At 43.2% G+C, this 24,423-nt stretch overlaps 1 protein-coding gene across 3 annotated transcripts in view; it reads right to left on the bottom strand.

Annotated features, from left to right (window-relative positions):
* Nucleotides 1-24,423, bottom strand: part of KLHL13 (kelch like family member 13) — an 86,497-nt gene that overhangs the window by 22,978 nt on the left and 39,096 nt on the right. For 2 of the 3 annotated variants that reach the window (XM_066581867.1, XM_066581866.1), the window contains exons 3-6: nucleotides 18,674-18,815; nucleotides 14,255-14,387; nucleotides 11,946-12,142; nucleotides 5,747-6,542 (exon numbers count right to left, since the gene is read on the bottom strand). In XM_066581867.1, coding sequence (XP_066437964.1) covers nucleotides 5,747-6,542; nucleotides 11,946-12,142; nucleotides 14,255-14,387; nucleotides 18,674-18,815 — 1,268 coding nt within the window. Of the gene's footprint in view, nucleotides 1-5,746; nucleotides 6,543-11,945; nucleotides 12,143-14,254; nucleotides 14,388-18,673; nucleotides 18,816-22,460; nucleotides 22,535-24,423 lie in introns of those variants that run through there. The other variant, XM_066581868.1, reaches the window with a different exon arrangement.

Below are 24,423 nucleotides of genomic sequence, written 5' to 3'. Positions count from 1 at the left end.
ACAGTTAATCAAGCAGGGGGCTCAGGGAGTCAAACCCCCAGCAATTAATATACCCAGAGAGGAATTTCACACCAAGAAATTTGCTTAAAGCAACCCACCGGTTTCAGGACAAAATATCGGAGAGGCAACATATTACTTGCAGCTGTTCTACTCTGAGGCCGCTCCGATTGACCGGTTCCTGGTCTCATTGATCCAAGACAGCCGACACAATTTTCTAACTAGCTAATACCCACTGCTCCACTGTCCGATTTGCTAGTGCTGATCCCATGAGCAATCCTGGCCAATCAGAGCGCAGTTATAGTGCATTACTACTCTAACACTACCAATGGACTCAGGATTACGGAGTCTAAAGATGCATCTTGGGTAGCCAGTAACAAGACCAAAAACTGCCAGATCAAAAAGGGAAAGCAGAGAAGAGCAACTGCAGACAATATACTCCTCCACCCCTCCGATCCCGGGACAGAATTTTGTTCCTAAACCAGAGGGTCACTTTAACCTCGACTCAACCAGAACCGCTCAGTCCCTTTCACTATGCAGGGTTATTCTCCACTTATTTTCTGTAATTACTGATAAATGCGGGAAATACATACAATAACGGTCACCATAGTAACTCCTGACTACACCAGCACCTTAAGGAAAGTTGGGACCCATCAAACGCTTCACCAATAGCGAATCCACATACCTTCAATGGCCAACTACATAGAATTTTTTTTGAGGAGAACTTCATGTACCCATGAATAATAAGAGAAACCCCGGGGTGTACAAAAAGCCACAAACTAGAATACATTATTGGCCAGGAGATTTTTCTTTAAATCAATTCAGAACAGGAAGCTGCTTTGCTAGAATAAAGAAAACGGCTTCAAAAGCATTGTTGTAGCTTGAGGGGATAATGAACAATGAAGCAATGTGCACATTCCCACACAAAGGCCCATAAATCAATAAGCAGGTGCGCACAAAGCATTACACCTCTCTTCCACATTCCGCTGACTGCTCCGGAGCTCGCCATATAAAGACCCCAATTCATAATACCTGAAATAAGTCGTCAAGAGGGAAGTTTTAGTTCTTGGTTATTTTCTACAAAATTTTTGAAGAATACAACGTTGGCAATAAATAATTGCCGACCCGAAAACCTAAATATTAAAGTATCCCTACGCTCATCTGATATCTGCAAAGGTTTGCTAATGCATTATCTGTTGTGGTGCTAGGCATGAGGTCAGACCAAGGGTCAAGATTCCTACAATACTGTTCATTTGAGATATTAGAGCCCATGTCGGGCCAGGACTCAAGAGGTACCAAGAGGGCGAAATGTGCCCGCACTGTGCCCGTCTGAAATCTGCCGTCGGCTAGTTGGTTAGTAAATAGAATGAGACTAAAAATTTTACAAAAATTTTTGTAGGGAATTTAGAGCTTGCATTTTTTTTCTGCTTAACACTTATTTAATGGCTTTATGCACACGGAGTAGCCCACACAGAAACCCCCATGGTGCCCTACCACGGTGCCACAGGAACTCTACATACTGCCACCTTACAGAGACATTTCATGGCATATTTTACAAATTGGTAGATGGAACATAATACCTCTCTGCAGCGCCACCTATTGGAAAGCAGCATTCCTGCAAGTCAATTAAGACTTTTTAAACAGGCCTTATAACAAGGATTGGGAATTGTGAGCCAAAGCCAGAATAACCATACACAGACAGCTGTTTCAGGGAGATTGTCCCTCATCAGTGTGCAATAAGTTTCTGACTTGGCTTGTGAAAGGATATGCTTAGAGTTGTTGACTTACAATGGCTGGAGCGTCACAGATTGTAGACTACTGATGTCTAGAACTGGAAGTTTAAGGAGATACAGATGAGCCCCCAAAACATCTTAAGCATTGTACTTTCCTCCCAATGATCTACTTCTACCAAAAAAAAACAAAAAACTTGGAAACGAAAAGTTTTAATAGACCTACACATATATATTACGTCCTATATGGAGACACACAAAATGAACCGCATGTACGCATTATAGGGATGTGACTATAATACAGGAATGTCACTTTACCAGTTATATCCTAGAAATGACTTAATCGCTGTCAGTTAATTATAAACCAATCCTTTTAACACACATCACAACGTAATACAAGGGTCGGACTGTTTCTTCTGGAAAGTGCCAAGTAGGTGAGACACTTCTAGGCAAGAAATTTGGTATGCAAAAGGGAGATTGTTCAGTGTCTCTGCAGCGCCACCTATTGGAAGTCAACTTCCCCATTAGTAAGGCCGCCTGCAGACGAGCGGGTCGGATCCGGCAGCGAGAATTCTCGCCGCGCGATCCGACCCGAGCGCCTGCAGGGACGAGCGCGTACTCACCTGCGCCTGGCGGCCCCGGCTCTTTCATGTGCCGGCTGCCGCGCAGCCGGCGCATGCGCAGACCGGAGCCGGCGGCCGGGTGAGTGCGTGCCCCACAGAAAATTAGGACATGCCACGGTTTGTTTGCCGCGCGAGATTTCGCGCGGCCAAACCGCGGCCATCTGCATAGGAGTGCGTATTGTAATGCACTCCTATGCAAACCTTCAGCGGCGGAAATCCCGCGGGAAATCCCGCGGCGGGATTTCCGCTCGTGTGCAGGCGGCCTAAATGTCCAGCCTAGTCATGTAATAAAACCTGTTTGAAGGTCTAACATTGACATAGGGGAAGCTGCCTTCCAAGAGGTGGCGCTGTAGAGTCATTGTACCATCTCATGGTCATACCAATGTAATATAAGCAACTCACTACGAATGACGGATTCCTATCCATCCTGTAATACATGTGACTGTGAACTCTGTGTACTGCAACCACAATGCCTTCTCAGGTCTACTAAATGGCCTTAATGTCGGGGATATCTGTAGAAGATGTTTATATTCAGTTCTACTTTGAAATTTGTCACGATTTGTTTAGCAATTGCCATTAAAACTAGATATTTTAAATGGGTTTTCTGAGACTCCTCAGGATAGATCGTCAATATCCAATTAGAGGGGGTCTGCCAGTTGGGTCCCCCAGCAATCAGCTGTATAAGGAGGCCACAGCACTTGGGTGGGCACAGAGTCCTCTTCACTGCAAACCAGGGATATATTACAGTATACTAGTAATTATTAGGAAATTATAGCACCAGTGTTTCTGATGGCGCAATGATCCCCCACACATCACACAGCTCCACTACATCCATCCTGATCCTACACATCACACACAGCTTGGCTCCTCCCACAGCAGTGACATCACTGCAGGTCCTTCAGCCCATCAGATCTCTGTGGTGGTAGGTCGGTGTCTTATCTCAGTCACAACTCAGAGGTCCTGACAGAACAGCTTAGTTGTACCTCATTTTGCCATTTTTTGTCCTCCCCTTCCAAGAGCCCTAAGGCCGCCTGCACACGGGCGGAAATCCCGCAGGATTTCCGCCGCTCAAAGCATTCATAGGATTGCGTTAACAAACGCAATCCTATGCAGACGGCCGCGATTTGGCCGCGTGGCAAACAAACCGTGGCGAGCCCCACACAGAAACGTTACTCACCCGGCCGGCGGCTCCGGTCTGCGCATGAGCCGGCTGCCTGGCACATGAAAGAGCCGGGCGCGGGTGAGTATGCGCTCGTCCCTGCAGGCGCTCGGGTCGGGTCCCGCAGCGAGAATCCTCGCCGCCGAATCCGACCCGCTCGTCTGCAGGCGGCCTGTGTTTTTCTTCTGTTAGTCAGGCTCTGTGTTTTATATATGTTGTAAGACCGTCGAGGACATCAACAGGGGTGGAGCAGGAGAACTCCCATACAGTACTTCCTACCAAACTGCAGAATGGCTCCTCCCACAGCAGTGAAGTCACTGCAGGTCCTTTAGCCTACCGGATCTCTGTGGTGATGGTAGGTCGGTGTCTTCTGTCAAGACTGCTGAGTTGTGTCTGAGATAATAACGGCTTAGTTGTATTCTCGTTTTGTTATTTTTGTCCTCCCCTTTTCAAGAGCCCTAACTGTGGTGTTCCTCCGTCTGTCAGGCTGTGCGTTTTATATATATTTTGTAGGACCTGTGATGATGTCACCAGGGGGTGGAGGATGAGTAGCACTCACATACATACTCACTGACAAGTTGTAGTAGTTTGATTAGACTTTTTCATCCATCTTGAGACACAAGCTGACTGCAAGTCTGGAATTTTTTAAACCGTGTTCACCATATGGTATCACTAACATGGCACCCTAATAGCTTGGCCATTTACAAGCACAAAACCTTCAATTATATAAAAAAAAATTTATGTTTATTTTTTGATAAAAGAAATGGAAGAGAGGGCTTTTTTTTTTTTTTTTAAAGTGATGTAATGTTTTGTAGTACGTTTGTCAGTGTTATTAATCTATTAAGCCCAGCCTTTGGGCAAGCCTGGAGATCACAGTTAGACTCCAGCTGCCATGACAGTGCTCTGAGCAGATCAGCTGACAGAGGGAGCCATCTCTCCTTTGTGTAGATAGTACTGTCAATAGCAACTATGGCTTGTAAAGTGTTAAACGGCCAGGACCGGAGTTATTACCTCGTATGGGGTGGCCTCGGCTGCTGATCAGGCATGATCTACCCCCCTACAACATGTGATGTACATCTATGTCTCAAGTCAGGATGGAGTTAAAATTTATTAAATGATAAAAAAAAAAAAAAAAAAAAAAAAATCTAATTGTTTAGGTCCACGGTTCAAAATAAAAAGTGCAGGTTTAAGCCTTTCCAATCCAATTTGCATCCTGGTTTTCCTAGGGCGCTTACTCTTTTTCTGCTGTTATACAACAGCGCTATCTGCTGGCTAAAGCCAGTACTGCATGAGGTGACACGTTGGATAGGCTCCGACAGCAGAGAGGCTGGCAATATACAGTAAGAGAACCCCGATGGACGTCTTCCAACATCGGAGCTGTACAGCCTTAAATCAGAATGTCTTCAGACGTCAGACAGTGGATTGGAAAGGGTTAATATGAGCAGCGGTACTTATCATTCATGGAGTATCAACCCGTTTATTATTGTTATAATAGTGAATCAAGTACATTCTACCTATCTGGGAGTTACGGTCATAAAGAAGAGCAAAAAGGGGGGTATAGGTGCCAGCAGGAAATGGATAACTTAAAATGTATAAAAGTACCCTAAAATTGTAGGAGCTTTTTTGTTTTTGTCAGGGTGTACCCAAAAGTCACAGTAATATGTTCTCAAATGCCGAACTAACAAAAAGGCTGAAAATAGACGGTGACCGTAAAGTTGTAATTGTAACATTTCTGAAACAATCTGACCACAATTAACCAGGATTTTCTGCTCCCATGTATCCAAAGTATGAACACAAAACGATAAAGAGCATGCAACAGGACCCCCATAACCGTGCCTGCCACAAGACTACCATGACAGCGAGAGAACCCTTCTATCCACAGGACCCTTAGACGCGTAGCACCTTGAGGGGCGCTGCCCCTAGCTATGTAACAGAATAACCTTTCTTAAAGAAAATCAAAACATCGTACAAGATTAATGAATTTCTTTGCTTTTAGGCTACTTTTCCATTTGCGCCTCCATCGAGGCTTCCATCAGGAATAGCGATGCATGCAGAATTATTTTTGCCATCCACATGACGGAGCCCTCAATAGACTCCATTTGAAGGTAATGGGGTCCATTGGGCGCAGTTTGGATGTGTCACATGACGAACGCAGACACACATTACAGACACACAGATGTGAACAGGGCCTTAGAGAACTGAGCAGAGCTGCGTAAAGAAATTAGAAGGCATCTCACCAAGTTCACCAGCTGCATTTCGACCACCAACTGCATACAGATGACCTTTGAGGGCACTTAGGTGGAAAAAGGTACGCTTTTCATTTAGAGATGCCACTTGCATCCATTTATTGTATCGAGGGTCAAATCTGAACACCGTGTCCACAGCGGTTTTTCCCTTTGTGTCATAATTGCTTTGGCCACCAACTACGTACAGAAAATTTCCAATGACTGCTATTCCGTGTTGGTATCGTGGAGCATCCATTGCAGCCAACGACTTCCACTCGTGGGCCTTTTCGTCATACATCCGCAGTTCTTTGCTGACCACAAGCTGTTGCCTTAAAACTCCCCCCAATGTCACCAAATGAGTGTTGTCAGAGCGAATGGCAGTTCTTTCCGACTGCATAACAGGCTGCATGTACGGCATCATTTGGTAATTGCTAGCTTCCAAAAGTAAGTTCACACACGTGTTGTCAGTTCTCATGAAGTCCACCGTCTGGACGTGATTTATAAGGTCTTGTGGTGTCATAAGAGGGAATCGAATGTTCTTCATTAGTTTTGCAGCATATTCCATACGGGAATCTTCGTAACGTAACCAGCGACACGCGGCCTTGAACAGTTCAAGCTCGGAACACTGCTTAAGGCTATTACTAGAAAGCACAAAGGCGAGACGATCGAAAGGGAGTTTCACAAACTCCCCCGTAGTTAATAAGGGTGGGAAATTTTTCAGGATAAAGTTATTGACATATTTATCGACTTCAGTGAGATTGTAAGTGTTTGCAATGCGTCCGATCTCAACACAGTTCTCCAGGGTAACCTGCAACACACAAAACACAAGTTTAGACAAAAATAAGGGAAAAAAATTATAGAAAAGTATTATCCAATATTTTTGTCACCCCCCCCCCCCCCCCCCCCCCCTCTCCTACAGCCTTTGCTCAAGGTCTACCAACTCTTACAAAGTACTTCCCCAGTTATCTTTTATATTAGCGGAGGGAGAAAAAAAAAAAAAAGTTGTACACCCACAAGGGAAACCAGAGCACTTTTAGCCTTCGTCCAAACAGGAGCTGGGCACATTTTAAGGACTTCCTCAGTTTTGCACAGATGATGGAATTATTGTCAGTGTATCGGGAATTGCCACTTCCTATAAGATAGCCTGAAGTCAGAACCTGTTGGAGGTACTGGGGAAGTGGCATTGTACAACTCTGATCTTGGGGACCTGTACACTCCACAATGTCTATTACTTGGCGACTGGTTCTCTAAAAGTCCTTGAACAAGAAGCCTGGTGCAAAGTCTCTGTAATTGGTGACCAATTTAATGGCGGCTAATAAAAAAAATAATGCAGAAATTACTGTCAGGTGCCAAACTATGCAGGGATGTTAAAGTGCAGATGATTACCGTATATACTCAAGTATAAGCAGTGGTTTTTAGCACTTTTTTTTGTGCTGAAAAAGACCCCCTCAGCTTGTACTCGAGTGAGGTAGAAAAAAAAAATCCAAATACTCACCTCCCAGCCGGCGTCTGTGTCCCCGGCACGTTGCTCTCCCCAGCAGTGCAAGCTGCTTCAGACTTCTCCCCGCTGTCATCTCCCTGACTCGATTTTGAATTCCCCTGCCATCAGCGCTGTGTGAGGAAGTGCTGTGATCGGATCGAGTGCCAGCCAATCACTGCCGGAGCTCGATCATTCACAGCCATTAAGTGAATGACATCACTGAATGGCTGTGATTGGTTTATTGAGCGTCGGCTGTGATTGGCTGGCACTCGATCCAATCACAGCACTTCTTCACAGAGCGTTGAGGGCGGGGGAATTCAAAGCCGAGCAGGCAGAAGTCTGAAGCAGCTTGCCGCACCGCCAGGGAGACCATCATGCCGGGGACACAGACACCGGCTGAGAGGGGAGTATTGCGTTTTGTTTTTTTTACCTAGTATATACTTGAGTATAGTTCGGCTTATACTCAAGGCAAAAGGTTTTACCAGTTTTTTGTGGTAAAACTTATTGACTCGGCTTATACTCGGGTCGGCTAATACTTGAGTATATATGGTAAGTGTGTTCCTGCTCAAAACAATAACCAAATGTGAACAGAGGAGCTACCGAGTTATCAACCGAGCACACCACAAATCGATCTCCCAAAAATAGAAGAAGGATTAACAAGATTAAAATCTTTGGGTAATTAATGAGGGAAAATATTATGCAGGTTTACTTCTCTCATACCCTGTTGCCAACTTGCATAACTATTAACATTTTGCCCCTCTGGAAGCGGTCACAGGCCTTTCTAAGCAATGTACTGAGAAATCCATCTCTAATGTAGAAAGCCATCATTCTAGAAGCGGGATGCACCGCACACCAGGAGAAGCGATATATACTACAGCGAATCCTGCAAATACATACAATATACTAGAAAATCTGCATCTCTATTCATTCTGTGATTCATAATTCAATGGGCTTTCCATGAATTTTCAATTGATGGCTTATCCTAAAAAGGTGGCCATAGATGTAGACGTAACCATCGTGAACCGCTATTTCAAATTCCCTATAAGCATCAATGTTCACATTGTCCGGGCATTCATGTTTTCCATGGGGAAAGTGGGGAAAGACAGTCAGATGGCTCTGGCAGCTTACCTCCAGCAAAAATTAAAGGGTCAAGTGTTGAAATTCAACATGCTTGATCCTCCTACCGTTGACATCCTCCTCGGGAAAAAGTTGTGAGACCCCATATTATAAATCCATCAGCTTAAAATCGTGAAACGTGTATTTAAAGTAGATTCATAGTTATTGAACCAATCTATATGGAAACAGCATGAAGAGTAATTCCCCTAAATGGGTAATGCTCAATGTGAAGGTTCCAGAAATATAAGTACGAAAGGCAACATTTGCCCCTGGCAACGCGAGTCCCCGTTTAGGAGAGACCCTTCTGGTCCGTGGATCTAAAGATGCAGAAAGTTGGATAATATCCCAGTGAGAAGAAGAATCTGTAGGGAATCCATCCCCCAAGTCCTGCGAAATCATTACTGGACTGCAACAGCTTATAAAGAAGCAATAAGCATTTATCAGAGAACATACAGTTACCCGACATACTGGTGGAAGTTCAACTACACTTCAGGGCATCGAGAAATTAATGTATAGAAAAATGTATCCGATATGACAAGTTCATATTAAAAATCTCGTCCGCACCATTACTGTGAAAGTGGAGAATAAAATGAGATCAAATTGTGCTTCCTCCAAAATGGGAAGCAGATGTAAAAATTGACCTGTCACCGAGAAAATTAATCCTTCTAACACAGTTGGTTCTTGCATCAAACTCGAACATGAGCTTAACTCCGGGCCGATGGCAGTAAGACGGCCTTTATGTTTAGTGCAATGACTTTCAGCCTTGGTGGACAATGTCAAGGAGGGACGGCGGCTTGGATCTTATACAAGGAACTCCAATTTGTTTTATATTCATTTCAATGCAGATTAATAAAAATATCTAAGGGTAATATATGAGAGCCAACACTTATTCCCCAAACTGGCCATCCAAGGGTCATCGGTGGGGGTCTCGCTCCACAGACTCCACCAATCAGCTGAGCAAAGTAACTAGGATGCACGCCGACACACCACGATCCTTGCACCGTGTTCATAGCACAGCGCCCTCCCATGCCTGTACGGAAAGGTCTAGTACTGCAGCTCCTGTAAATAGGGCTGCAGAGCTGGACACCGCCACATAGTGTGCAGTTGTGTTGGGTATTGAAGCGAGGAGGTTTGGACGGTCCGGGCAGCGTCACCCTTTCATTCTACTGAATGGATAAAGGCATACGGCTTATGTTAAGGGATTTCTTTTTAACGACTCCCCATAATTCCTTGCGTGGGAAAACACCATTTCAAATACTCTTCTACTCAGATGGGACCTACAGTTATGCTCCAAGGCCCAATGCACACGGTGTATGGACTTGTTCAGCAACGCACTGCAGAGGAACAATATGGGGCTATAGCTTTCTACAGGAGTCACAAATCCAGAATATGTCCATGTACTGTAAATGGATCCTCATATAGGCAAAAGCGGATAGAATATGAGCACGGAGGAATGGGCTTTAACCCCCCACCCCACAAAATTAGGAAAAACCCTCCAGAAAATGCAATTTTTTTTTTTTTAATTGTAGATGTTGAATTTAGGTCTTATGTAAATATATTTGATGCAAACTGAGTCGCCGTAAGTGTAATTTTAACCCCTTGGTGATAACTTAGAAGTAAGAAGTAAATCATTTCCGCTTTTGTGTTCCAGCAGTCATAATTTTTTTTTTTTGTCAATGTAGCTGTATTTTTGCAGGACAAATTTCAGGTATATATAAATGTATTGAATAACTTGTATTAATATTTTTGCTGAGGGCAACTCAGGTATAATTATCATGTTAACTTTACTCTGAGTCATTACAATTACGACAACAGCAAATCTATAAGTTTGATTAGGTTCTACTTCTTTTGAACATTTTTTATTACAAAAATACTTTTTTTGTGGCACCGCATTCCAACATTTTTAATTTTTCTATTGACTGAGCTGTATCAGGACGATTTTTTGGTCTTGTTTGTTTACACCTTGCTGAGGTATATACTCAATATTTTGATACTTATTGTTTTGGGAGAGTGAGATTAACAGAAAACAGCTATTTTTGGATTTTTTTTAATGGGATTTATGGTGCTGGAAAAAGAACATACCAATTTATGCTATAGGTTTAATGAAAATAGTCTGGCACTGTTAGCCAGTAGAGCGAAGTGTGATCATTCTCAGTAAGAGAAACCAGGTAATCTTGTAGATATGATACCTTTTAACCACTTACCTGACTCCGTTGTCAGGCATGCCTTTACACACTCAGAAAAAAAAGACCCCCTTATATGACAATTAGAGTGCAAATACAGAATGCTTCCTGATTTAGGAGTGTGTTTATAGGGTGCGAGGTTGGGTGGAATGATAAGTGCATGTCACCCCTTCCATGGGAGGAGATTTGCAAATCTTCCATGCGGTCTACTCTTCCCCTTTCCATACTGACTGAAGCGCGACAGCTGTAAATGCAGTATTGCCGACCCAATGTCAAGTGGCTGTAGCTCCGGTTCTGTAAGGGCTACCGACATGCTTGGCTTTAACATTACACCAAAAGTATATTGGTTGCCCCGATGGGACCGGAGCTACAGCCTTCTGAAACACAACAAGCTCTGATCGTCCAAAACAACAATATCCTTTTCCAAAGAACGAACCGAGCTCATCCTAAACTGTTGGAAGGTTCACCATGCATGAGGGGGTGCTCAAACGTCGCTGATCTACTGCAGATTTCCACCAAAATCTGCAGCAAATTTCACCCTTTCAACTGAATTCAATTTAAAGCAGTGAAATCTGCAGCAAATCAGCGACATGTGAAGCACCCCGAGAATGTAGACAAACATGGACTGTGGAAAGCTGGGCACCAGTGCCCATTGCAATAGCTGCTGTTGGCTGTTGCCATTCAACATCTCTTCACTGTTTAGGTCACCAAGGGCGACTTTACACAGCTTGATCAGAGCCAATCAATGAGCACCAGTCAACAAGATTGGGGCTCATTTAAATTGCCTTCACACAGCCCAATTCAGACTGTATAAGGGACAAACAAATCGTGCATACAGTTGAATTGTCCATCCCGTATACATTTTCGTCACTGTCAGCAGAACATTCCCAATTCACATGTGGAGACATGCTGCAGACAATAATGATTCTTATCGGCAGCAGTTAAGATCTGATCAGCCAGTAAACGCATATTTGTTGGCTGATCAGTGTTACATGAGGCAATGATCTGGTGAACGAATGCTCGGATGAACACGGCCCATACAAAGGACTCTTAAAGGGGTATACCCATCTTGGTTTTTATAGCCGAGATGAAAAACCACCGCCATGTCTACTGGCAAGCTGGAGCCTACAGAAAGCACCGAGCGCTTAGTCAAGCGCTGCTTCCTCATTGAAGTGAATGGGTTCTACAGAAACCGTGTAACAGGGCGCTATACTGTCTCTATACCTCCCATTCACATTACTGAGAGCTACTGAAACAGCTAGGCACTCCGCTCATTTTAACAGTGGGGTCGGAACAGAGTGGACAGGTTATCCCATCTCAGCCATGAAAAGCCAAGATGGGAATACCCCTTTAAGCTAACTGAGACAAATGAGTAAAATATTAAGATTTCCAGCAGATTTGAGGAAGGGAGGGTTCAGTTTTTTGGCCTTACCCCAGATATAAGAAATACTTTACAGAAGTCCAACACAGGCAGTATCTGTAAAAAACTTGCAGCTTCCAATGTGTCTTGCAGATTATCCATATTCAGAGAAAGTTTTGCAGTGTAAATGAAATCAATAATTTTCTTTAATCCGATTTTGTTCACGCCGTGTAATTTAATGCACATTAAGTCTTGTTCCTTCATTCCACCTAGACAAGAAATCAGACTGGGTTTTAATTATCCTTACGACGTGCAGGAGTTAAATATAATGTAGTACATTAAAAGCCTTTGTTCAGAGTAGACACTTGAATATGCATGGGGTGTTAACAAAATTCGGGTTTTAATTATTCATGGCTTAAACGTTACATGGAATGTTCTTCCACATTAATTGCATTCAGTTTGCAGGTGAAGAAAGTAAGAATTACGCATTTTGGTTTTAGTCAATGAATGTTATGAAAAAAACATCGACAAGAGACAACTTATGCGCATATTATATCGCCTCAATCAGATCCATTGTCCTCCAACGGGAAAATAGTTAAATATACATTATTGGCACTCAATTCGAATAAAGCAGACTTAAACTTCTTCCTCAATAAATTTTTATCCTTTGTATCCATGTACTTCTATATATGAAAGCAGGTGAGAGCTGCGTCTAACTTATGAAAAGCTACACAAAACTTAATAAATGCGGCTCATTAGGAAAATTATTCCCGACTGAAAATATATTTTTATGCTTGGTAGCAGCAGTTACAAATTTGCCTTAAGTTTTCAGCTTTATCTTCCCCACCCACCCCAATTTGATATATTTGGATCAAATCACAAAACCATGCTGACTTTAATCATAACTTTTCAAGTTTGCTCAGGTGGCGGTGGGGGGGGGGGGGGGGGAGAGGAGTTATAACCCCCCCCAAGAAAGAAAAAAAAAAAAAAATATATATATATATATATATATTATATTTTTGTATTTCTCATTTTAGAACCATATCATAATCATATTGGTCTTCTGGCCTGACTTTCATTACTTTTCGCCCATTCACAACAGGAAGTGTTCACCTCTATTGAACTTTACATTATCAGTAATATTCATGACAATAGAACAAGGCAGAACTTCAGTGTTACGTAAATAATTAATTGCAACTCAGGAAGAAGTAGTAAAGGCCCATTTAGACACAACGATTAATCGCCCAAAAGCCATCTTTTGAGAGATAATCATTGCGTTTACATGTGCCCATCTTTCACTTTTCTGCCGAACAATGATTTTCAGTTCATCATGAAATCCGTCATTCGGCAGAGCAGCTGATAAGCAGGACCGCATGCTGTGTTCTGCCCGAGGACCGTTGATAACATTGTCTCTGTCAGCCCCGTGGCAGAACAAAGGGAATTTATTCAGGGAAGAGCGGGTGGTCTGTTCTCCGAATACAGCTCCTCGCGGCTCACATGCTACTAATTGGTACTAATAGGCATTAGTACCAAGTAGTAGTTTATGCAAAATGATCGCTCAAAAGCCATCTTTTGAGCGATTATCTTTGTGTGTAAATGCACCTTTAGAAGAAGCTTAAACATGATGAAATACTGGAAACCGGTGCATGAAAAATACACAACTATGGGCACGTGGCTTCTACTATGTAAAGTCCAAAAAGTATTAAAAAAAAAAATTCCCATCCTTTCAAGACTGTGCCTAAGGCCATGCTCACACGTCAGCGTTTCTTGCCCACGAGCATGCAGTGAGTACGCAATGACAATGCATGCTTGTTGTGTGCCGCCGATCCCCATTAACTATCCTGGTATGCACACGGCTCATGTGGATGGCAAAAAGAGAAAAGGTGCATGGGAAATTTCTACTGTGTATTATGCTCGCAAAAATTGCATGGGTAATCCGCAATCAGCATACTGCCCGGCCTCCATACCAGACCGTTTGTATGGGTAACTATGCATAGCCTACTGATAAACCTACAACTCTGAATGGGACCATTTAGCTCCAAGAAAAAGGACCCAAGAAGAAAAAAAAGGTTCACTTCATTTAAAATTGTTGCGCACGTTACAAATGCCAATATTTCCTGTGTGCTTGCGCCATTCTGTGAAACAGGGTCAATTCATACAAATTTCAGTAAAAAGGGTCTACCGTAACTCTGTTCTTTTTTCTCATAAGACGACCATAACGAACTCAAGAATTGTAACCGCTCTATACATCTTTATCATCAGGGATGGGGGGGGGGGGGTTAATATTGTTTCTGAGCTTCTTTGTAATACGTGGTTTGTCTAATAAGTGAAACGATCGCTGAGATTTGTTATTGGGTTTAGTGCACTATAATATATTTTACCTGTAAACATGGCTTTGAAGTAATCGCTTGAGGACGCCATCATAGCTCGATGAACTGGAAAGATTTCATCCCCGTCACCTGGTACCAGCGTTACATCACACAGCAAGCCTTCTATTCGTAACTGGTCAAATCCCTGGAATCAAAGAATAGAGCGAGAAAGCTGAAATATCTATATACATCAATACAATTACACAATACTATACTATTACGAAGTGCTCTTCTCTCTGGTAGCAAGATATGTCATCAGCAGAGCAAATGAAGACAGGAAAAAAACTATAGAAAAAAGTAATAAATTATCCAATACTAAGGGGGGCTTTTATTTAGAATGGCGTATGAAATGCTGGCCTAAGGAGGCTAAAGGTAAAGTCCCCTGGTTCAAGCACCGATTCATGACCAGCTCCTAGGGGGACGTCTTCATGGCAGACCGTTTTTGCAAGTTGGTTCACCACTGCCTTCCCCAGTTATCTTTTATCCCCGGCAAGCTGGGTACTGATTTCACCAACTTTGGAAGGATGGAAGGCTGAGTCTACCCTGGAACGGTTCACTTGGGTCTGTCTTTAGTACTGTCTTTACTAGGAGGAGCATGCCAATAAACGTGGCCCACGTCTGGCCAGTCCATGCACCAGACTGAAAGCTATAACTATGAGCTCATGTAGATTGCAGCTATACAATTTACACCAGGAAGATTTGGGGCCAGGGATTGGTCGCACAGGTCGCATGCTGTCTAACCCGGAACTAGGAGAGCGCCAACGGAGAAAAGAGAGAGTCGAGCATAGGGTTTCGTTTTTTGATACGCCCCTGCTGCATTGGGCCTCAGGCGTAGAAATAAACAGAAAAGCGAATTGAAAACGTAAATGTACTTTCAGAGGCATCCATGACACCTGCACACGTGTTCTAGTGACCTCTGTTTGCGACCGTTCCTTTCCATCTTTGTCGGCAGTACATCTCTTACACAGGTAGATGTGCTGCTGGCAAACAATCAATCTTATGTGCACATTAGTGATACAATGAGCTGACAAGCGAACATTCTGCTGGAACGCTGGGCCGTCTACACAGGGCAGTGACTGGGAGCGAACGTACGTTTGTTCATCAGTGTGTAGAAGAGCCTAAAACGTTTTTTTTTTCAAGGGAGTAATTAAAACCTAAACAACGGATTTTCATTTTACCCTAAGGCTAACTTCACACTGGCGAGCGTGATATGGGGCCGTGAATCCCACCCCCTAGCTTGCGCCCCCCACCATGTGAATTCTCCGAGGATGCAAGCAGTTTTTATGCCAAAACAGCCTCGCATCACTTCAGGGGGGAAAACTGCTAAGAAATCCCAGCATGCCGCAATCTAAATAATTTAAATCGCAAGACTGACTCGGATAGAAAAAGTTTGAAGAGATTTTGAAGACACTCAGTGTATTCTTGTGGACAAAGGCTTCCCAGCAATACTTTGTAGGTAAACAATCTAGATGTAGCCCTAGCCTAACAGCGGAGCGTCACTTTAATACGCTGTATATCACATCCACTCCATCAATTCATCATCAGTTACTCAACTTTTTTCCACTTATTTAGTGCGCTTCTTAATATTGACAAAGAGCTGGTCAAGAAAATCTGCTAAAAGTTTTTCCTAATAAAAAGTTTAGGATATGTAAAAAAAATAATATCTACTTTGCTGATTTCACAATAGTGAGAACACATGACCCTTTCTGCCTTGGAATATGGCTTCTGCAGTCATATCTGTATCTCTGTAGTGAATATAGTGCCCCTTACATCTTACTGCTGTAGTTTACTTGGGTCACACGGGGTGGATCTACTGACATGGAAAACCCCCTTTAGCAATTCAACTATTCAGTCACTATGGAAAATGCTTCCAGATCTGGCAAACAGAACGAACAGCAAATAAAAAGGCACAAGGAGCCAACGTGACTCAACAGGACGCCTATGAGGCACAGCCAGAGAAATGTTCAGGGACTTAAAAGGCCACGTATCATGTATTTAATCATAGCTTTACCAATTAGATTTATGGATATAGAAGAACAACAATTTTTTATTTTTTTTTTTTAAATATTGCAATTTTTTAATTTAAAAAAAAAAAATTTGGGGGGTGGCCGTACGTGTAAAAGCACCCTAAAGGTGCGTCTCCAGCAACAAGAAATTAGTGGCCTGAGAATGAGCAAATTATGGCAATTTGCTCATTCGCTCAGGCGTTCAGTTTAAACATAAATTCTTCATTTATTCATTTTTTTTTCAAAAAGTATCGTTCAGTTTGCTGCAGCAGTGAATGAGCGCGCCTGGTGTATAAACCCAACAGGCCAACAATGACTTTTATGCTTGCATGAAATGAACGATCAGCGAATGAATCATCGTCCATTCGTTGGCCACTAACGATATCGGTCAAATTCAAATGAGCCAGCCATTTTTATGAACAATAAATGTTCCGTGTAGAAGGGCCTTCACCTGCAGGAGTCACAACAGAGGAAAAAAGGGAACTGACAGGATGATGAAAGGAAACAGGAGATACGGCACGTTTGCCTACACTATTCACTAGTCTGCAGCATGGTCCCTGAAACAAAAGTCTTGTAGATGACCCCGAAGAGCAGACCGGTGTCATGTTCCTGCTGACCTCTTCCATCTCCATCTGGAACACACTAAAGTGTTTTTATGCAAAAAGGGCAAAACTCCGCTTTTTTTGTACTGCTGCCAACAGAGCAGAGGGGAGAGGCTCCTGCTGCAGCCAGTCACCTTACAGCTGCACAGGGAGGGAGGAAGGAGACATAACTCCTGAACTCCTGGGATACATAGGAGACTTTTCTAATTTCTCAGGTTAAAAATTGTAATATGAGGTAAGACCGGATCAAAAAAAGGGAAAACTGTTGGGGTATTATTTTTTGTGCATATTGCATCTTTAGATCTCCGCTAACTAGGCCTCCAGGAGTAGAATAGAGTTGTCATTAACTCATATACCCTCTAAAGATGATAAGAGGACTCCAGTCTATGCAAAGCCGACAAGTGAGCTGCATTAAACAGGACGCTTCAGCCTATTGAGTGCGCTCCAGCGGGCAGCGCAAAAATCTAGTATTTCATCTTCTGACAATCTATTCTCTTTATAGCAGAAAAAGTGAAATGTAAAAGAGCACCATAATAACCTAATATGGTTAATTGCCTTTCGTGCTAGACTTCAAGTGATGAATAAAACGACAAGTCACAGGAACCGACATTAAAATAGCAGATACCCATTTATCACATTATAGAAGAAAAAATATGTAATATATTTCACTGGACCCTTAATACTACATGACTATATACTGTAAATCCCCTTTTAATACAACACTGCATAAACGTATCATAGTCAAAGATAAGGGAGAAGAGAAGAATTCTTGGCCAACATTGTATTTGGTCTTTTCTTCCTGAAGGTTCCCCACCCTCATACATGGGTTGTATATACTTTATGACACTCATCAGGTTCCATTGGTGACAGATTTAATATATTTTACTGCATTACTGCACCATAACTAACAATAAGCTGCTGAGATTCTAAATACATGACATAGGATTGTTAAAATAGGTGGGCGTCCCACAAAATCTTACATTGAAAGGAACACTAAAACACAAAATAGTAAGTATCTTCCTCCCTTAGGAGCCAAGAAAATGAGTTTTATCAACTTTTAGATTACAATTAACATTGAGAAATGTATAAAAGAGACACACCCCAGGAGGGCAGCCATGTACCCCTCCTCCTCCTCAGCCCCACACCCCTCCTCCTCAGCCCCGCACCCCTCCTCCTCACTGAGCGGTGTGTGACTGCAGCAGGAGCCTCCCCCATTTGTCATCTGAATGAGCGAACGATGTTAGAGCGCATTCGTGCAGCCCGTCTATACAGGCAGATACATTGTTGGCTTGTTCAAACAAGAATTCGTTCCATCTTTCACATTTCCTGCATACGTGACTGAAAATGACTGAACAATCCGTATTTAAACCGAATGATCGAACGATTAGTGAACGAGCCGACGAGGATTTTTTTTTATGCCTGAATAAAATGAATGAAAAGCAAAAGATTATTCGAAAATTAACAATAATCGTTCAGTGCAAACGCAGCCAGTGATCCATCACCTGCACCAATCAATCTGTGTAAAAGGACCCAAAGAAAGGATTGTTAAGCCCCGCCCCCTCAGGCAGTCACCAATTAAAGATTCAATAGATATGGAAGAGATTTAGCCCCAATGTCCACAGGAGGGTTTGATTTGCGGAACTCGCATGGGACACCTGCATGGGAGATCCGCAAGTCAAGCCGCCCATAGGGAAGCATGAGCAACCGCAAATCAATTTAAACATGTGGATTTGTAGATCATGCCGAAAATCCTATAAACTGGCAGACTGTGGGGGAAACTATATGTCTTAGTTAATGATCCTTCAACACTCTTCTTGCCGTACCTGTAACACCACTGAACTATGAGTATTGCTGGTGAAGAAGCGAGTGGTGCCCGTCTTTGAAGACTGGAGGTGAGCAGACACACCCATATCGGTGCTCCCGAGAGAGACTTTCAAGTGAGGGTCCTCCTCTTCCACCAGAGATCTGAAATAAAATTGTAACCAGACTAAATCGTTTAGCATAAATAACGTCACATGAAAATATACGTTACACAGGCACAAACGTCATTGGGAAGAACTAGGCTGGGTTCACACGGGGCGTAAATCCTGCGGAATGACCACACGGAAAAACCGCGAGATTTCCGTTGCAGAAAAGCAGCTTCACAACTCGCACCGTTTGGCGCGGGTTTTGAAGCGGCTTCGCCGCCTGCAATTCGCTGCATCAGCCTCTACCCATAAAGAGGACGCAGCGCAGACAGCGATAAAACTGACATGCTGCGGCCTTGAGTTCTGCGCGGCATGTCAGTTTCAGCACGGCTTGGCCGCAATGGCTTCTCCGCAGCGTGTAGACAAGATTTTTGCAAATCCCAGGATAGAAATTTCTGTCGGAATCACCGTGTGGAAAGTCTGCATGAAGATTCTGCCCCGTGTGAACCCAGCCTTAGAGGAAAGGAGTTAGTAGTTACAGTTAACCAACCACACTATGGATAAACATGAGGAGGGGGGGGGGGGCACAGCTGTCAATATATACTACTATATACAATTGAAGAAAACACAGTATTTGTGACAAAAAGCGAGGTAACGGCACGGAATCTTTTTCAGTTAGTAAACATGCATATATATCAATATTGGAACGTTATTCAAACAGTTTGTCTATCCCAAGTGACTTCATGGTAATTTATCAGACCAAACAATCGGTGAGCCGCCGTACCCTTCTGACAGCACCCCACCAGACGCTCCCGATATCACTTGTATAGCACGGCGGTGCAGAGGGTAGAGCCTGGAAAAGTTTTACTGCACCAGGGGATTAAAAAGGGGGCCATAGAACTTAGGTGGCCATCGGCAGAATGCCCGTTCAGCCAACAGCTACCCCTTCCGACCCCCCAAAGCACATACATGCTGAGCTGAACACGCATGCGTCCTTAAAGGATAGAAGGTCATTAGCTGCAGCAAGACCTCTCTGCTGGCTACTCGTCTTCCTTGTGAACAGATGAACACATTAAAGTCAAACATTCGCAATCCTTTTTTCTCTCCCAACATTGGTCGTTGGGAAAGGGTAGGGATGTCCCCTATAGATGCTAGATGGTCACCTGGTCTTACCAAAATCTGCATGTTCAGGCAATGTTCATATAATGGGTATGGCCACATGAAAGAACTGCCAAAAGTAAACCTAATATTGTGGCATCCGCATCCTATTCCCAGATGGAATTTTTTTCTATACGTGGATTTTAAATCCATGGGCGTAAACAAAAGTTGCTTCATAATGAGGTTTTTACATGCCGATTTGCCCATTGAAAAGGACTAAAGCCACATGTGAAGGTGCGCATACTGGTGCATCGCTACAGACATCCACGGCTCAACAGCGAATTGTGCCGCAACTTGTTAAGAAGTGGAATCTGTGCAGAGAAATCTGCATGGGTCCGTCATGAAAGCCCATCCTCGGGGCCCGTCACACGGGGCGATTATCGATAACGAGAATTGATGATCGTGCAAATTTAAATTATAATTGTTCGGAGTAAAACACGGCCGACGGCTGAACAAACGAGAATGTGTTGGCTTTTCGTTCCTCGTTCATTTTATGCAGGTTTGTTTTTTTCCAATTACATCAATTTCACAGACTTCTCACATTGAGATCAAATACCGGTATGACCAAGTTATATAAAAAAAAAGGGGGGCGGGGGATGGACAAATATCAGTCTGGGATGATTTAGTAAATCCTGCACTGAGCAGGGGGTTGGACCCGATGACCCTGGAGGTCCCTTCCAACTCTATGATATGGCTGTACATGCAAGCAAAAACTGAAGTAGGGAAAGGCGCAAGTTTATGAGCCGCTTGGCTGAACTTGCTAAATGGGGAGAATACTTATAAGACGTATGAAGTTTTGATACTGCAAGGGCCCAAACCCAGGAACATATAAAGAGGGGCATGAATACTACTAATGCCATTTTCTGCTTTGCCATCTCAGCTCATCCTTGTATTGTGCGGATTTAGTTTTCATGTGAAAAACTTACAAGTTTATAAAAAGAAGATAATGGAGAAATACATTATCAAATAAACAAAACAAAAAAAGAAAGCCACAACTGGGAGCAGACGGAAAACTTTCTATTTGCTTGCACTCAGCAGAGCTATTTGTTCAAAAAAAAAAAAAAAAAAAAAACACAAAACGGAAGCCTAATGGTTTGGAAGCGCACCGGGAGCTTCGGTTTTATTTTAAATACCCATTAAAATCAAGGGGGAAAACAGGAAAGGTTTTTTTTCAGGTTTTTATTCCATTTCTCTGCTCCCAAAACGTAAAAGAGACAGAATTATAACGGAAAACTAATGCAGATGCGAAGAAAAAAAACAAGCAAAAAACAACCACCACAAACTATAATAAACAGATTTAAGGCACCAATTATGTGAGGATGACGGAAAAAGTACCATTTTGCACGTCAAAGTTGGTGGAGGGGGAAAAAAAAGAAAAGTTTCACTAAATCTTGTCAAGGAGTTTGGTTTGCAGGACTCAAAACACACCAATTGTAGAACATCTACTAACTGCACTTTTTGTTAAAACATGTAACCCCCCCCCCCCCCCCAGGTTTATAAGACTTTAGAACCTCTTCTTTAGGGTGGATTCTCACAGGCAATTTTCTGATGAACGTTTTGTGTATTTTGAGACACGTAAATATCCAACCTATCATTTACAATGGGGCATTTACACGGGTCACTTCTCTCTGGCAGCTTGTCCTATTTTTGGGGTGATATTGCCGGTTATTTTCTATGGCAGAAAAAAATAAATTATAAAAAAAAAAAAATCGCCCTCGCATGCAGATACAATTTTGTATTTGCCTACTGAAACGCGATTTTGAAGAGCGTGAAAATTGCATGTGCGCGTTGCGATAAATGTTTCTCAATAAAGCTGTATCACAATCACAGCGGGAAAAAAAAGAAAAAAAAAAAGTTTACAAAAAATTGATCTCTCTGAATTTCTCCAATGGCTGTCGCACCCGCCTGTGCGATTACAGCCTTCGTTCACCAATCCTTTAAATACCCGTAAAGCTATAAAAACACTAAAATTAGTAATCTCACAACATAGATCTTTAGTAACTCCAACATGACTAACAATGTAGCTGGCCGAAGCTGAAACCCTACTGCCAAGTGAAGAACACAATCATGGCTGTGAGACAGGGCTGGAGACATTCCAGGCAGCCCGTGTGCCGCTAGCGCTCCGCTCTCTGAGCCGTTTCTATGGATGTCGATGGGTGATGTTATTGCTTGACAGTGAAAAGTAAAGTCCCAAAGTGTCCTCTTTTACACCTGCTCTGCGATGTTCTGTGTGTCACCCGGACAAGTCCTGGATAAAATGGTAATTACCATAGAAAAGGCCGAACATCTCAGCAGGAATACGAGGGAACATGGAGAATAGGTACATTGGCCCATCGTATTTATCATACAGTTTACACAGTGGGTTTGATGAAGGATTTCAATTACCAAGAGAATTGAGCGTTTCCAATCTTGCATACAGGAAATTTAAGTAAAAGCGTTCCACTCATCAATTTGGCCCAAACTGCAATAAAAATGGCTCTGCTGAAACTTTATTTACACCCTAGAAGGGCACACAATAGTGTTCTTAGCTTTCCTCATGTCTTACCTTGCATCAGAAGGCAGAAGGGGTAAGGTGCGAAGGCTCACGGGTCAATGACACGAAGCCGAACACACAGCAGCAGGACACCAAATGTCACACGGCAGCATCTAACCGACTTCAGTCTTGCGGAAACTTGTGCAATACCAAAAGAAGGTGTTCAGGAAGCCTTCACTTCCTTTACATGCCGAGATGTTCACGATAAAGAGGTTTACAGAAAACAACGTATAGCTGAAGGGCACAAACTGAGGTCACAAGGGGGAAACCGCTTCTATAGCGTATATAGACAAGTGCCAGACATATGCGCCAATGTGACTGGTATCAGGACCCGTAGGGGCCGCAGGTGCTAGAATAGCAAGTAGTTCTGATATAGCCGAGCCAGATTACACATAATGCAAGGAGTTGAAAAATAGTTTCATATCATGATAGTCAGTAGAGCAAAACGTGACTGTTCTCAGCAGGAGATACAAAAGTAATCTTGTAGATATGATAACCTAATGGCTAACAAAAGGACATGATGTTCTAGCGAGCTTTCAAACCTACCTGGGGTTCTTCCTCTCATTGAAGAAGTATACACCGTCATGGTGGGATTAATCTGCACCTAAAACTATTCCAGAACAGAATGAGTAGAGGAGTAAATACTTAATTAGTCCGCTGATCAGGGATGTGAACGTTTTGATCTCTGAATTGGTGTTAGGGGGTCACCAGGCCTGCGTGTTATCTCTGCTATGGATTTCTAATCATCTCCAATGATGTGTGAAGCCACTTGCATGTTTAATCCTGTGTTGAGTTTCAAAGATGGTTATAAACTTGCCCTCCCAAGTTTTATGACCTTGACAACTTCAAATCTCGAGGTCCCAGAAGACATCGTTAAGAGGTATAATATATACAAGATTACTTTTGTGTCTCTTACTGAGGACAGTCACATTTCAATGACCGTGGATCAGACAATGCCAGGTAGAAAGGAGAAATAACAAAAGGACATGTGGAAGTTGGCCCGCAGATTGCATCTTGCAACAGTTTGTATTAGGCCTCATGTCCACGGGGAAAATGGAGTTGCGGAATCTGGGTGGACGATCCGTAGCTCAAGCCGCCCACAGAGAAGCATGGGCCGGCCGCACTTCATTTAACACCTTCGGATTAGATTTTTTTTCTGATTTGCAGATGCCACGCGTGGAAAACAAATTGCAGCATGCTCCATTTTACCGCAGATGGGCTCAATAGAAGTCAATGGGCACAGATGAGCAAATACAATTGCGGATTTGAAGATTAAAATCAATTAGGGAGTTGGGGAAAAAGCTGAGAGGCGGCGTTGCAGATTTTTTTCCACAGTGCATTCATGTACATCCACACCGGAAAAAAAACAAAACACATCCTTGATCGGCTACAAGCATTTAAAAATCATTTCCGTACTGTCACGCAGGTCTTCTGCTGCGGAAATCCGCATGTGCCTTGGACCTGGGGCCTTAGCAAGGCAATGTCAAGGAATCTGCTAGGAGAAATCGGGCTGAGGTGGAGCACAACCATGCGCCTCTGCATCCTCACTGACAATATATAGACCTATATAATCTTTAGTAATTCTTCTCCCCAGCAGTAAAGCCCCACTATGTACAAGAAAAAAAAAATTAAGCTTGCCATTAATAATTATTGCATTTGTCTCTTGGAGAGAGCTGATCCCTGCATACAGAGCCGGGCATAGGCAAGTCAAGGCCGACTAGGCTGCTAAGATACATCAAGCTGCAGCCACAGTAGTGATTAATACAAAGGCTGCCTTGTCCATGGGCGTTGCGAAATCCCGCCGCCCGGGAGCCGGCAGACGGATCTCCGCGGTGAGCCTATCTGACAGACCGGAGAATCGCGGCTATTCGCAGCATGCTGCGACTTGCCAGCCGCGAGCGGAGAATCGCAATGATTCTCTGCTCATGGACAGGGGAGCTTCGCTTTCCATAGCAACGCCATGGAAAGCATTCAC

This window comes from Eleutherodactylus coqui, chromosome 10, assembly GCF_035609145.1.
Source record: "Eleutherodactylus coqui strain aEleCoq1 chromosome 10, aEleCoq1.hap1, whole genome shotgun sequence".
In the NCBI taxonomy this organism is placed as follows: domain Eukaryota; kingdom Metazoa; phylum Chordata; class Amphibia; order Anura; family Eleutherodactylidae; genus Eleutherodactylus; species Eleutherodactylus coqui.
The sequence above is the reverse complement of the archived record's forward strand: the minus strand, read 5'-3'. Positions and strand labels throughout refer to the sequence as shown.